Source organism: Sceloporus undulatus, chromosome 3 (genome assembly GCF_019175285.1).
Source record: "Sceloporus undulatus isolate JIND9_A2432 ecotype Alabama chromosome 3, SceUnd_v1.1, whole genome shotgun sequence".
NCBI lineage: Eukaryota > Metazoa > Chordata > Lepidosauria > Squamata > Phrynosomatidae > Sceloporus > Sceloporus undulatus.
Genome location: NC_056524.1, coordinates 180,515,093 through 180,531,241, shown reverse-complemented (window position 1 = coordinate 180,531,241; position 16,149 = coordinate 180,515,093). Strand labels below are relative to the sequence as shown.

The 16,149-nt window shown below is 40.6% G+C and overlaps 1 protein-coding gene across 3 annotated transcripts in view; it reads left to right on the top strand.

The window, feature by feature from the left end:
• PLCE1 (phospholipase C epsilon 1) overlaps positions 1–16,149 on the top strand; it is a 196,888-nt gene that overhangs the window by 97,394 nt on the left and 83,345 nt on the right. For all 3 annotated transcript variants that reach the window (XM_042456837.1, XM_042456836.1, XM_042456838.1), the window contains one exon: positions 12,496–12,812. In XM_042456837.1, the coding sequence (XP_042312771.1) occupies positions 12,496–12,812 (317 nt within the window). The remainder of the gene's footprint in view (positions 1–12,495; positions 12,813–16,149) is intronic.

Genomic DNA, 16,149 nt, shown 5'->3' with positions numbered 1-16,149 from the left:
ATCTTGGGACCAGAACCTACCTCACATCTCCCATCAAGCCAGTCAACAATGATAGGGAAATGGGTGAATTCCTTCATCTTGAAGCCTTCAAAGAAAACTAATTGAAACTAAGTGCCTGCACCCTGCTAGGTGTGACACATAAGCAACATTCAACCAGTTACACAAATAGTAAAACATAGCCTTTTTAAAAGGCTCAAACATTATATAGCATTATATATAGGGCTGTGGGAGCTTGTTTCTTTCTTCAGGATTTTGAGAGCTTATTGGGGTTGGTTCCCACAGCCTTAGATTACCAAATGCTCCACTCATTAGCAGATATAGTGGGACCATTAACCTTTGTGGGATTCCAGACAAGGAATAAGTCTCATATGATCTCAAGCTTTAGTGAAGCAAGCTTTAGTGAAAACACCGAGATGGATGGATGACTCTCCCTAAAACTGATTCCCTTCACAAAAACTTAATCTACACACATATCAGCTAGCAACTACAACACATAAGGAGGACACAATCCTCAGATGTTGAACAGCAAGTGTCAATATGTCTATCTGTTATTTCTTCATGGATGCTCCATTGGCGCCTTAAGCTCAATATGGTTAAGACGGAGCTACTTGTTTTCCCGCCAAAGCCAACTGCATTATTCATTTTCAGTCACAGTTAGTGGCACTAACATTCAACCTGTGAAGGAAGAGCGTAGCCTTGGTTCCATTTTCAGGTCTTCCCTTTCATTCATTCCTCAAATTCAAGCCATGGCAAAGTCATAGCGTTTCTTTCTTTATAATCTGGTGAGAATCAGGCCTTTTCTTTCAGTTTCTACTGCTAACACTTTTGTTCATGCACTGGTCAATTCTCGCTTGGTTTACTGTAATTCTTTGCTAACTAGGCTTCCTCTTTCACATCTTGCCCCTTTGATTTCAGTACAACACACTGCCGCTAGGATAATGTTTTCCGCCCGCCATTATGATAATGTCACTCATTATTGTCGTCCCTTCACTGGCTCCCAATCCCATTTAGAATCTGTTGTAAGTTATTACTAACTTTCAGAGCCCTTCACGGTTTGGCCCCCACCTACCTGGCAGCACTTGTTTCCCCCTATCTTCCTGTTTGTGCTCTGCGCTCTAGTGATTCGGGGCTGCTGATTCAGCCAAGGATTTCCTCCGCCCCTTCTCGGACATGCCCCTTCTCCCATGCTGCCCCCTGTTTTTGGAATCTTCTTCCCATGAATTTGTAGTCCACCACTCTCAAGACTACTTTTAGTCTAAAAAAGGCCCGATTTAAACAGGCGCTATGAGGCGCTTTCAAACGCCCTTCGCCCCTCACATGTGATGGGGGCGTAAAAATGGCAGTGCCCTATACACATGGGCGCCGCCATTTTGATGTGACAGACGCCTAGTGTCCACACGTCGCAGTGGCCAGGTGACGTCGCGAGTGTGCCAATGGCACTTCTTTTTCTTGCCGCCGCCAAGCCGCGCGATATATCCGCTGCGGCTTGCCGGCAGCACAGATGGCACCGCCGCCAGACCGTCCTTTAAGGATGGTCTGTAGTGTGCCTTAAAGACTATGATTTCAGGGAAGTGCTCCAACTTTCATATTGATTTTTGTCCATATTATTTATATTGAATTTATAATTTTATAGTATTGTTTTAACCTTGTTATAGTAGTATTTTATGAATTTTATAATCTTTGTGGTTTTTAGATTGTGTGCCGTTGGCAGGCTTTTGTTTTTATTTTGGATTGTTTTTCTCCTTTGTAAAGCGCTAAGTAAAGTCTATGGCGCTATATAAATAAACACAATAATAATGAGAAGGGACGAACAGCGAAGGAAAGAGCTTCGTCCCACTGTTTCTTTCTTCAAGATTTTGAGAGCATATTGGGGTGGTTACTATAGCCTTTATCTTTATGAGGAGTCACAGTTGCTACCTGCATGGTAGAGAAGTGTCCAGGATGTTCCCCTGAATGATCATGATATTTTGGCGCTCCATATGTTGTAGTGGTGTCCTTGATGTGTTCAACAGAATAGGAATGATTTCACTGGAGACTGATGTAGGCATCAGTAGGCAATGAATATGCTTTGGGTCCTGGTTTGAACTTTAAAGGAACTATCCAGGGCGGTGAGCCTATTTGCAAGATCAGCATCAATACCTTTCAGTTGTTGTTGTTGTTGCTGTTGTTGTGTGCCTTCAAGTCATTTCCAACTTATGGTGACCCTAATAGCGCCTTCAAAATAGTAGGGGGTGTTCTCACTTGTGATTTAAAACGAATTTAAATACAGCGGTTCATTTTAAAGTGATTCAAAATACAGCGAGTGCTATCCCGCTTTTTAATTCACTTTATTTGTATCGTTCCCATTTACTTAACGTTTTATTTTAATTCGCTGTAATTGACCCTGTTTCATCCCCATTCAAGGATGGATCGGTGTATATTTAAACTGGTTTTGTTACTTTTTCGTTCACATTCACTTGTTTCGGCTGTCAATCAAAGCGACGTCATCATGACGTCACATTAATTCAGAGTAACATACACCGATGTAGCCTGTACCTGCGTTCCCACTACCTGGCCGTTTTTAATTTGTTATAAATTTCGCGGTTGTTTTTTTTAAAAGAGCCAATCAGGAGGCGCTTATTCGTCCTCTTCTGTGTCTCCCCATATTAACTGCCATAACTCAGTGCTAGGGAATCCTGGGAATGGTAGTTTATTATGGCACCAGCACTATCTGGCAGAGGAGGATAAATGTCTCACAAACACAACCATCCCATAGTTCCTCTGGAAAGAGCCTCGGTAGCCCCAAATTCGCTTTGGCTGCCCCATGGGGAGAGAATCTTTGGGGAAGATTGCTCCCAGAGCTGTCTGGAGAGCCTTGAAGTGGGGATATGTCCTGCAAAACCCATCCCATAGTTCCTCCCAAACCCATCTGCTGCTCAGGCAGAGGTGAAAAAGAAAAAAAGAATTGTTAAAAATGGTGTTCAATGGCTCTCCTCACACGTCGGTCTATGAAAGAGGAGCAGAGGAGAGGTTGCAATCCACTGGAGGAAAGGCTATTATGCAAATGGAAGAAAATGGTGCTGGCGATGCAGAAAGAGACCAAAGAGGGTGACACCCCCAGGCCAGCCCATCGCGCTCCGCTCCTCCCATCCAGTTGACCCGATTCAAAGGCCGAAACGTTCCTATTTAAATACTCCGAATCCTATCCCGAATCAAGGAAAAAATGTAGGTTCGACCCTTCTATTTTTTTAACACGGGTTATACGTCTTTAACACGGATTTAATTAAAATCCGATTGACGAATCGCATTTTAGTGGGAACGATTGCGGGTTGCTCTAGAACTGTTCTAGATTTAATTCGGTTTCTAATAGGAACGATGTACCTTGGATTCGATTTGTAACACGGAGTATAAGCCAGTGAGAACACCCCCGTAGTTTCACAGCCCTACTGATTCAATTACCGTATATACTCGACTATAAGTTGACCTCATAAATATGTCAAAGGTAGGTTTTGGAGCCAAAATTATGGATTTTGATATGACCCATGGATAAGTTGAGGGTAAAACTTAGGGGCATGTTAACAAAGACTGTAAAGGGCAAGGCAAAGGAAAACAATGCCAAACAACTTACAAAATTCCAGCCAGCAGAATGGTTTGTGCTCACCCTAATGGATAAGGAGGGAACTACAGAAAATGGTGGCTATGCAATCTGGTACAACAGCCTGGTAGTCATATGTCAGAAAGTAAAGAAAATGGTGATTATAGCCTTTAATCTTAATATGATAAAATTGTTTGATTTACCCAGAAAAGCAGACAAACATACACAAATGTTTTATTCAAATCCTTCAAAGCCCGATTCCTTTTCATGCTCCTTTGAGAGAGAATCTCCAAAGAACTACCGTGGCCACCATTTTTCTGCACAGGCATTCAAAAGGTCAGAAGCATCAGTGAAGCAGAGACAGTAGTCAGTGCTTCTTTTAGGAACAGACTAAACTCTAGTCTTTTGCCACTCTACTCAGAGAAGCAGATGGTTCCTTTTCTGATAAGGGCTAAAGTACGAGCCAGAGTGGAGCCCAGGGTTTGAATCCTGGCTTGGCCACATAAAACCACTGGATGACCTTGGGCAAGTAACACTCTTAGCTTCAGAGGCTGGCAATGGGAAATCCCCTCTGAAGAAACTTGTCAAGAAAGCCCTATGATAGTGTTGCCTTAGGTTACCATAAGTTGGAAATCCCTTGAAGGCACACAACAACAGTAGCATTAACAACAACAGCAATTTACAATGACCAGTGGATAAGTCAACCCAGGTTTTTTTGGATCAATTTTTTGACTAAAAGTTATAGATTTATACATGAGTATATACAGAAGATGTTTTGGTTTTATTTGCATTATTTTGTACAATCCACCCTTCATATCCGCAGAGGATCCATGTTGGACCCCCTGTGCACATAAAGAAAAACGTGGGACCAAGAGTCCCATTGATTTCAATGGCAGGTGCAACATGCTCATGGCCACTAATGTGGGCACCCATTGAAAGCAATAGGGCTTGCTATCACAGGTGGTTAAATCCGCTGATGGCAAGCCCACGGATACCAAAAACCTGCTGTATTACAAAATGATTACATGTGCTTCAAACAGCCTACAACAAATTGTGAGCTGCGTTTGCTTCTTTAACAGAACCTCTCTCAAATGACAAGAGTAGTTTAAGAATAAGATCATTATTCCTGTTTAATGTTACAAATCTCCATATTAAACCAATTGTCCTGTGCACAATAGATTGGACAAATTCACATAACAAGCCAAGTTGGGAAGTTTGTTACCTAGTAGTAGCAGGATGTTGGACAGTAGTGGTAACTGTAATCTGCATCTTCTATCAGATATATATTGTCATCTGTTCTGCTGTCTGGTCTTTCTGCTTTTTCTGTAATTATCCTCCCCTTTAATATGTGGATGATTCCTCTCTGTTGTTTACATATTAAACAGAAAATACATGGAAACAGTCTATGACAGTGTTGTCTACAGGCTAACATGTATGTTTCCCTTTATTTCTACATGTTTTTTTAAATTTTATTTAATGTATCTTATTTATTTTATGTCCCCCCCTCCTCTGTTCTGCCTGCCCTTTCTCAGCATCCAATCCTTGAACTGTCATCTGAATGTAGTGATCTAAGGGTGGTCCTGTTTGTCTGTTTTTAGCAGATGAAACCCAAGAGTCCTGAGCTGCATTTCAGTATATTGAAATACATGCCTCTGATTCTCTCTAATAGACACTTTGAGGTCAGAGGGTATAATGGGAGACTGAAATGTGTTGTCAGTGCCACTCATACACTTCTGCACTCACCTGCATTTCCACATTCACAGCAGTGGACAATTTTTGGAGGGGAGCTTCCTTTTGTATTTTATATCCACATTTGTGCATGCACACACACAATTCTGCAGATTAAATCCACACAAAACCCTCTGTATATCTCTCTCTGTATATCTTTTGTATGAATGGACCTACCTAGGTCTGGTGAGCTGCTGAAATGAAAAGGTAAAAAGGGAAAGCAGCTCAGTCCCAATCCCAAAATATAACAATTCTACACTGCTACTTTTGTGTAAAATTCTGCATAAATTTTTGCAGATTAGTCCAGATGTATACAAAATTTGTGCATACCCATGAAAACCCTTCTTTTGGGGATTGAGTCAGATCTTTGGAATCCTCACACAAAGTGACATCTGTATTGCAGGCTGCTTGTTTTGGCTTGTAGTGAAGCTCTGTTTCTCATGTTGCGTGAATGTCATCAACTATCATTTTCTTTGTCTCTTTCCCAGTAAACCAGAGAAGTATAGCTGCCTGTGTTTGCGTGATACAATAAACCACTTAGCGAACTGTGTGTCATCTTTAATGTCCCTATTGATCAACTAGCTGCATTCAATGGCCTACTTCTAGTAGCCCATGACAAACTCCAACATGATGCTCCTGATAGCATGGGGTTTTCAGTCCCTCCATACTTCAGGCTTCTCCATCACCAAAACCCAGCTCTGACAGGTTTCCCAGTCCTCTGTAAAAGGTCTTTAGATTATAAAGAAGCTGCAGAAGCCTGCATTCAGTAGCTGAATAAACTATGAGTGCCATACTTTGCCCACATCATGAGAAGGCTTGAATAATTTGAAAACACAATGATGTTAGGAAGGTGGAAGGCAGCAGAATAAGAGGAAGACCACACACCAGATGGTTAGACTCAATCAGGGAAGTCACAGGCGTGAGCCTGCAGGACCTGAACAGGGCAGTCAGGGACAGGGAATCTTGGAGATGTCTCATCTACAGGGTCGCCATGAGTTGAAGTCCACTTCAGGGCAGCTAACAACAACAAAGAAGCTTCAGGAAAGGAGGGATTGTCCTCTCTCCGTCATCTTCTCACAGAAGCTGCTTCTATCAAATGCATGTTAATTTAGAGGTCCTATGATCCTTGACTTCTTGTGTCATGCAAATAGACCAAATTTATCATACTGACAGGTTGATACCAAGTGATTTTAAAAGAAGAATAACTTTCACTCTTCTAGCTCAGTTTTTGCTCAGTTTGTCCTAGATGTTTTATTTGGCTGTAACATTGACTGCTTCACGTATTTTATAAAATGAGGCTAGAAAACAATTTGGCAAAGCAATTTTCACCTCTGCAGGAAGGCCTTGCCTTTTACCAATACTGTCTTTTTTTGGTGCATTTTTTTTAATGTGCAGTTAGTTACTACCATACTGTGCCTCATTATCTTCCACTATGTGTTGAACCTTTTGTGATACCCAGTTTGAAAATTACTGAGTCTGGGCCACAATTGTACAGGCTTAATGTATACTGCTTTAGTGTAGTGTTCTATGAACAAAATGCAATTATGCTACAAAGCTGTAGGTTAGAGAGTTATAACAGATTGAAATCTGATTGCTGAAATCAGTTTTTCAGTTAAACACTTACAACTTTATAAAAATTAAATTACAGCTTATAGAGATGTCCTATTCAAATATTCTGAAATAAAGAGTAAGCATTGTAATTAATATGTTGAAATTATAGTTAGCACATGGCAGCAATATATTTTGATACACTGCAGAGTTTAAAGAGGAAGGATGGTAGTGACAAACTTTACTTTTAATAATTACTGTGTTGATATATAGGAATAAAGAAAACCTTAACATGCTCATATTTGACAGAAAACACAAACATAAAGTAGGAGGAGAAACTATACAACAGATAGGAAGTGCAGAAACCCTAAAGATTTTCTCTGTGTTTAAAACATGAAAAATATGTTGGCTCATGTTCTCTTGCTTTTATTTAGTCTTTATTTTTAAAAGAAAAAAGTATTTAATAAAGAGGAAAACCTATATATATTAGATGCAGAATCTCCAACCACAAAAATGAAAAACTGAACAAGAAAATGAGGCCAGCCAAAGAAGGGTTTAAAATTCTCCATTATGCCTTCTATATGACCATTAATATTTGTAAATTGTTACACATTCATTCTGTGGGCTTTTTCAGATGAAATGGGAATATATAAAGTTATGAAGAGACCTTAGAAAGACAAAGATTCTTAGAGTTAGGAAATCCATGATGTACTTGAAACTCTACTGGCAAACTGGTTCAGAATAGTCCAGTGAACAACATATTTGAGGTAATTTTCATTTTTTAAAACTTGCATTATTGGCGTTTAGACCTAAGAGTTATGAGAACAAATGCTCCTTTCTTCCTCCTAGAACTGTAACTTGAAAATTTATTTTGTGGATGATCTCGTGGGGGAGAAGGGAAAGTGTGTGTGCCCTTTGTGTCCATGTACATTTCACAAATCAGCAAAATGCCAGCTTTCATGATAGAAAACAATAGGCTCTTGGGAAGACTGTATTTCATTTAAAATTAGTCTTTTCCATCATTGCACAGCCTGCAAATTATGAATGAAAATTACAACATTTTTATACTACAGTCTTGCAGCAATTTGTTGTTATTATTATTATTATTATTATTATTAACCTTTATTTATAAAGCGCTGTAAATTTACACAGCGCTGTACATACAATATTTTTAATTGGACGGTTCCCTGCCCTCAGGCTTACAATCTAAAAAGACGCGACACAAAAGGAGAAGGGAAAGGTGGTGGGGAAGGGGCCTCTCTACCTTGAAAATGGATGGTGCACACTTTGTCAATATTTCTTGGCTATAACATAGGAATTTTAGCTGCAACTTTTTCAAATAGAGTAATGTAGAATTGTGATAACAATAAGCACTGCACACTATGAGATGTATAAAAGAAACTGAAGCATATACTTATAATGTTTAGACAAACAAGGCATCATAGAACAGGCAAAGATAATTTCAAGACTACGTTAATGATTATTATTTTAAGTTGCAATGAGTTGTATAAGAAAAGAAAAATGCATTTCTTCTACAACACCTAAAGCTATAGTAAAGCAAGTAATGTTTTGTGTTGACCATAACCAGAGTGACACCTTATGCTGGAATGCAAAGGGACCTTGTCACACCTTTGAGACTGTGTGGAAGAAGTTGCAGCATAAGCTTTTGCAGAATTTAGTCCAAAACACACTGCAAAAATAATCCAGTTTGAGACCGCTTTAACTGCCCTGGCTCAATGCTAGGGGATTCTGGAAACCGTAGTTTTGTGAGACATTTAACTGCCTCTCAGAGAGCTCTGGTGCTACAACAAACTACAAATTACATGATTCCCTAGCACTGAGCCAGGGCAGTTAAAGCAGCCTCAGAAGGGTGTCTAAACACTCCCAAGCCACTGAGAAGCCACACAGCAAAGGGGCCATCTATTTCACCCCCAAGTCTACAAAAGCTTATGCTACAACTTATTTCACACAGTCTCAGAGGTGCTACTTTTTTCCTAGAATGATGAGGGCCCAATATCATATTTGTGCCCATTGGCTACAACTGATTTTATTTTACCTTTGCTGGGAATCCTCAGTGGAACGGCATCTGATGGTTCACAGACTGGTATCAGCTACTACTTTGAGTTGTACTGCTATGGCTAACTTTGTGCCAGATTAGCGTTTGAAGAAATGGATGGGAAAACTGTTTTTTCATAAGTAAAGCCATTGCTTAAATCTGCTTGCAAAATCCCACCTGCAATGCTCCAATGGGATGGTCCCTTCTTGCACTGTTGACTCAGTTGTTTCCCAAACATTTGAGTGAAAGTCATAAAATAAACATTTATTAACATGTATTTCCTGTGGCAAAGCAACATGCCCAATCTGGTTCATCTTCAGCCCCTCTCCCCTTTATTGGTTTTTCCCTGTTACCCTTGAAACCTTTTAACCTGCAACCCTTGATGCAGATTTTCAATCATATTCAAGAGGCCTGATACCATAACTGTAGCCATTTGCTTTGCTTTTGTGAGCTGCTATGCTGGCTATTCTCTATTAACTTGCAAAGAGACAGGGCCATAACTCCTCCCAATGTTATGATTTTCATCACAGAAATGACTTAAAGGTACAGTGGTGTGAGGACAAACAGTACTATTTCAAGTCCAAGATAAAAGAATTGTTTTTAAAGATATTCAGAATTCTTTGGCCTGTTTGTTCTCAGACTATAGAGTTTTAATTCTAATCTTACAACAATGTGTGAGGTAAGATCGTCCAAGAGATAGTGACCTGCTCAGGAAGAAGGATTTAGATTTGTTAATCACTGGGCAATGTTTTGGGGGCAAGCCAAACTTGTAGGTGGAGTCTGCTTGAACCAAAAAGAAACCAAGTGCTGTCACTTATCAATAAAGTCTAGTACAGTATAGTAATATTAATTTTCTAAAAAGAAACAATGCAACAATGACAGAATGAACATAGCATCCCTGCAGAGTAAGGGAGGACCAGGAAAAACATCTATGAGGCAAGGAGAGAGAACTTGTCAGTTTGCTGCTATTGCTCCCTGCACCCTTTTGCTACAGTGCAGGACTCCTGCAACTCTGGTATGAATTTTTGCCTCTTGGCAGAAGTGAAGCCCAAGCTAGCCCTTTCCATCAGGTTCCCCAGAGCTGTGGCAACATCCTAGGATGGGGGATATAAGTGTAACTTCTGCAGGGATGGGGTTGTCAACAAATGGGGAGCCAGTTTGCAGGTAAAGTGTGCCCTCCTGCCTAAGAACAAAGCAAACAATGACTGCCGTCTTTTTAATAACTGTTTATTGTAATGATGTACTAATTTTGCTTAACGTATCATTTTACTTAACAAGCTGGCCCTCTTGGAAGGAGCTTTTTTAAAAGTGTAGGAATGAAGATGATGGGACTCAGGAAATAGCTATGGCAGCTGTACAGGGCAGAAAGAGTTGTGGAAAAAGGAAACAGTACTATCATGTGAGAGGGAGTTAAATGGGGTGTTGGTTGTCCTCAAATTGTCTGCTAGTTCAGAAATACTGGATTGTCTTAGTAATGGTCCTCCTGAGTTGAAAACGCTGTTAGTGAATGCCAGATAAAACAATTGCCATCCAGGATTTACCCTATATACTCATCTATAAGTTGAAAAAATTATGCCCAAAAATTGACCCCAAAATCCAAGGTCGACTTCTTTACGTATGGTATCAGTATAGTAATGTGATAGCAGCTCTTTCAGATTTCCCCATGTGGTGGTGAGAACAGTTTCTTTCTCTCTTGAGCCAAGCGGAAAGAGTCTTGGGTGATTGATTGCTGTTAAATAAACAGAGTCCCTCTCCAACTTGCATTGCCACTGTCTTGGGGAGTGAAGGCTGAAACGCTGAAGTAAAAAAAGCCTCTTGCTGCATGCACACATACACATTCTGAAGGAGTCTCTGAGTTTTACTCTTGACTTATCTACGGGTCATAGTTAAATCCATAATTTTGGCCCCAAAACCTGCCCTTGACTTATCTATGAGGTCGACTTATAGTCAGATATATACAGTAATCTCAGACAAGCATTCTAAAGATATCTTTGATTGAAAGTTGGGTATATTTGTTAATATTTCACACTTTTGACAACTTCGGTACTCTGTGCAGTAGCAGGTCAATCCTGGGATGGGGAAGGCAAAACTGCAATTGTCTGTTAGGATCCCACTGTCTGCTGCATTCAAGAGTGTGTATTTGAGTGTGTTTTGCTGGGACAGACTAGAGATTCTGTTGGTGTTCTACTAACCCTGTTGTTCAATAGTTTCCCTTCCTGAACTATTTGGGATGGTATTGGGATCCCCTCTGCATGGTAGGTTTGAGGCCTTCATTATCCATTATGAGGGTGCCCTATTGGAAGTGACCAAACACTTCATCTCTCCCATGACAACATGGGTCTTTCTAAGTGGTTTTTAGACCCAGTAATGCTGCTGGGCACATTGTCTACCCCCATTTTCTGTGCTACATGAGAGGATGGTGATCTGTGAGGGCAAATTTTTCTTTTTTTAAAAAAAATATTTTTGTTAATAAGAAGGTGCATATATATATATATATATATATATAGTAAACAGTCATTCATAAAGCAGTTGTTCTTGTTAACTATTGTTGTGTCAACCTCAATTCATGGGAAATTACTGGACCTCTTTTGTCTGTAATGTTGCCTGCTTTTGTTTTTTGGGTGGATATATGGGGTATATGTTCAGGTGTATGCTTTTCTCTGAATATCACCAGTTTTCTTTCAGTAAATCTGATATTCTGTTTGGTTGTGCAAATGAAAATACATAGTTTAACATTGGAGGTTGAGTCTCATATGTGTCTCGTGATTAGTTTTGTACATAAGTTACTTGTTTTGTAGGTTCCTGTGGCAACTATGTTGAATCTAAAAATGGACCCATCCCTGTGGGCCAGTTTTGGGAAAATAAGGAGTCTGAGAGTCTCATGTGAAGCAACAGGGAGAAAAATTATTACATCATGATGGGGTCTGATGCAGAAAAACAAATAGGGCTTATCATCTACAGTATGTCTGCACTCAGCATAATTGTGACAACACATTGTGGTGCAAGTGGGCAAAGATGGCAGATATGTGAGAGAATTTCTACTTGGAAAAGCAGAATGGCTGAGTGAATATGAATGTGCGGTTATGAATATGGATGAATCCCAATCTTTCTTAGCCAGCACTGCTAATAATAGGAATTTTAGTCCACTACCTGAAGAGGGAACTCAGCAGGTTGGTGAAGGTTGGTTTACTTTTTGATAATGGGAATATTTGACATTGTTGATATCAGTATTCAGGTTGTGAGTTGCCATGAATAATGAGCTCAGCAAATGGTTCCTGATATATTATCATCCTTTGCAGAGTTCAGAAATTACCTTTTGAAAGTAAATAGTTACAATTATTCATCCAATCAACACTTCCCGTAGCCCCATGAGCATAAAGATAGCTAAAAACAGTTACACTATAAAAGGAAGAAAATCTTCTTTGTTAAGATGTATTATAATGTATATCTTTGTTGCTCAGTCAAAATATTAGCAACCTGCTCTGGAATGCATTACAAATATACAATATGCTTCTTGATCTTTACAAATTCAAATGTTAAAGGAGGAAATACAAGCTAATTTTATGATTTTGTGTCTTCTTTGTTTCAGAACGACAACTGAGTTCATCTATGGCTGGATCAAATGCCCTTACATCTACTGTAGCTGGTATCAGCAAAGAGCTTGTAGAACTGCAGCATCTCATTCAGTTTCCAGAGGAGGTTGCTAGTATTTTGACTGAGCAGGAGCAGGATCTTTACAGAAGAGTGTTGCCTATTGACTACCTCTGCTTCTTAACCAGAGATTTGGGCAGTGCTGATTGTCAGAACAAACTTTCAACTATTAAAGCTTCGATTTCTGCAACTCTTCTTTCTCCTCCAAATGGGGAACATAATGCTGTTGAAGATCTAGTGACAAGATTCAATGAGGTAGGATGAGGATTTTAACTACTTCTGTATATGGTTTATTTCTATAAATGGATGGATGATAGATGAAAGTACTCTTTATCCCTCTCCCCTTCTCCCAGTGGCCAGCCCTTGGTATGAAGAGGTCCTGGAGAAAATATCCTGGGGTAGTACCACAGTCTGGTGTAATAGCATCACTGGAGTGGGTGACACCCCAGAATGGGGGTGACACCCAGTTGTCTCCCTGTGCCCGCAGGTACACCTGAACACACACACACATCCCGAGAGCTGGAAGTTCTGGAGCTGGAAGTCCACACACATACACCAGGTGTCACCAGGTGCAGGAACACCACTGGTCTGGTGCAGTGGGTTGGGTGTTGGACTAGCACAGAGTTCCAATTCCCCCTCAGCCATTGAAACCTGTTGGATGACCTTGGGTAAGTCATCCACTCACAGCTTCAGAGGAAAGGCAAACCCCTGTGAACAAATCTTACCATGAAAACACCATGATAGATTTGCCTTAGGATCACCATAAACCGAAAACAGCTTGAAGGCGCATAGCAACAAAGTACCACTCCTCTTTTCAATAAGTGATGAAAGGTTTGGTGGCACAGTGCCACTTGGTGGCAAAGGGTAGCTGATTATCCATTAATATTTCCCACAATACCCTTAGACATAATTTTTTCCAGGCGTTGTGGTTGATTAAAATGATGCCTCCTGCCTATCAAGTGTCTTCAAGTGCCATTATAATTTACTGCTTCCTGGAGCCCTGAATGTTTTAAATGTGGACACAGGGCAAACATCAGTGGTGCCCCCTTGCTGAGAAGTGGAGCCCTGACAGGTGGCTACACATGTTGAATGTTGACAGCAGTCCTGGGGTTTTCCATATAGCTTGTGTTGATGCAAATTTACACTCTGAAGGAGACTGAGATTTAAATCTCTAGACTGCTTTCTTGTGGACTAAACATGATCTTCTAAGTAGTCTTCATGGAACATTATGAAACTGCTGCTTCTAGATTGCATTAACAGCTCACAGGTATTTTAATCATAATCTGGAGAAAACTAATTAAGCACCTTCATAGGCTGTGATTGTTCTTAATAAAGCTGTGCTCTTTATCTGAGTACTTTTCCACTGGGACAAATCTTAATCCAGTTTCTTTTCCTCAGTTATTTTTCAGATAGATGTCTAACTTATTTGAATGTGATAGAAAGTCTGCTGTTGCAATGACGTAACCTGATCTGCTGCCCTGGTGCCCTTAGATGACTCAAGATGATATTCTGATGTAATAGAGTGGATTGGTGTTGCACAATAGTAGTATAGACATACATCAGAGTCATTAGAGTCATTTCCATAGTAAAACAAAGGTCCTTCTACATTAGTATTTTGCCACGCAGTCAAACTGCCCTACTCAGAGGTCCAGGCAATATTGCCTTCAATATGCTGCACTTCTGCCTTTTTCCTGGAATAGCTGCACAATGCCTTTTAATTCTGAGCTGCCTTTCTGAGCAGTAGTAGAGACTGGGAAAATGAGATACTTGTGCCCCTGAAGATGTATATTAGCAAAATGCATTGAACACTGTCCTTTTTTAAAAATTATATTTCCTATGTTTTTCAGCACAATCTTCAGAACTTCTTTTCTAGCCTTGTGTATGATGCTGTCCTCTCCTTTTTTTCTAGTGTTACCACAGCCAGGGGTAGCACTGTTTGAAGTTTGTTCAAAAGAGAGCAACTTTTATGGTTCTCTAATATCAGTTTGATGGTGATCCATACATCACAATAGTCAGTTGGTAAATTATTAGATTTGGGAACATGAAACTACAAAATCATAAAATCATAGGGTTGCCAGATTTCAAGGCCTGGCCTTGAGTCTCCAGTTTTCATGGGTCATCTCCAGGTGGCACATAATGGTGTAAATTCTTCAGTTTTGTAGACAACAGGAAATTACTGTATGCAGATGTCCAGCTCAGCTAGCAAAGGAGTCACTTGCTGGAATTGGCAAAGCTTAAAATCATTTATTGCTGCAACTTACAGAGGGCCCATTCCCACTACAAAATAACCTGGTGTGGAAACTGGGTGATCAAACCTTGCCAAGAAAACCCTACAACAGATGTGTCCTAAGTTGGAAATGACAAGAACAACAGCAAAAGCAATAGAGGAGGGGCGGTGGTATGGCCGGAAGGCTTGGGCCCCAGTGGCTCCTCCTCCACCTCCTCCTATTGGGCTGCCCTTTGGTGCTCCCCTCGCCTTGCTGCTGCTCACCAGAACCCTCCAGGGAACCCTCTCCATCCATGGCAGCGGCGGCAGTGCTCTGTCTCCCTTTCCTCCCCTTTGCTTCCACCTCTTTCGCAAGCCAGCCTGAGGCCTCCTTGCTCCAGCCCCGCTTTGGCCACAGAGATCACATCAGGAAAGGAAGAGGAGGAAGAAGAAGGTGGAAGGTGGCAGAGAGGGATGGAAGGGGGAGAGGGGCAAGGAGGAGAATGCCTGCCCAGAGAGACGGCTGATTGGCCCTGATTGTTGTGAGGCAGCCGCCAGGCTAGAAGGGTCCCACACCTGTCTCTCTGCCTCCGGGCTGCTATCTTCCATGACCACAGAATCCCCAAAGCGGGACCCTGCTCTGCCAGGTGAGGGCTTGTGAGGGCAAGGGAGCCCAGCTCACCACCCTAAGCTTCGGGCAACATGCAAATCAGATCCCTCGTTCCCACTGTTACAACAATCTTCTGAATCGATTTTTTTTTTTTACAAAAGAACTGCCAAAAAACTAGTGCTAGATTAAATGTTCCTTATCCCGTCTCCATAAATAAGTGAAAAGGAATAACCCCTCATTTCATCTTGATCTGGGAACAGCCCCTTTAGCAATGACTTCTGCCTTATATTTCAAACAGAAAAATATGGTGGGTCAGCGTCCATGTGTGTGTGTTTGACAAGTTATGAACCACTGTGGTTGGTATTAATGCATAATGCTTAATGACATCAACAAGGGCTGGCCTTGAGTCTCGGGTTTGGCCCAGAAACCTTAGGGCATGGAACAATCCTAACTGACAATTGTACTAAAAGCGTTGTTCTGCAGAAGTCTTTGATATTATTCTGACATTCATTCTATTAGAAGGATCTGTGGCTCTCTTAAAATATGGGGCACTTCCAAACATTTAAAATAAGTGAATATTACTTTAATATGCCCTTTCATCTCTGTTGAAGTTTATAACATCATGGTCAATAATTTGATTTTAACAGTCCTGATGTATTGTGGTCTTAGTGTGCACATTTTAATTTCAAGGGGATTTCCCACTAACTATTTGTGACATCTAAGAATTCAAAGACAATATTCATCTGCTGCTTCATTCAACACATATTTAAGCTTAC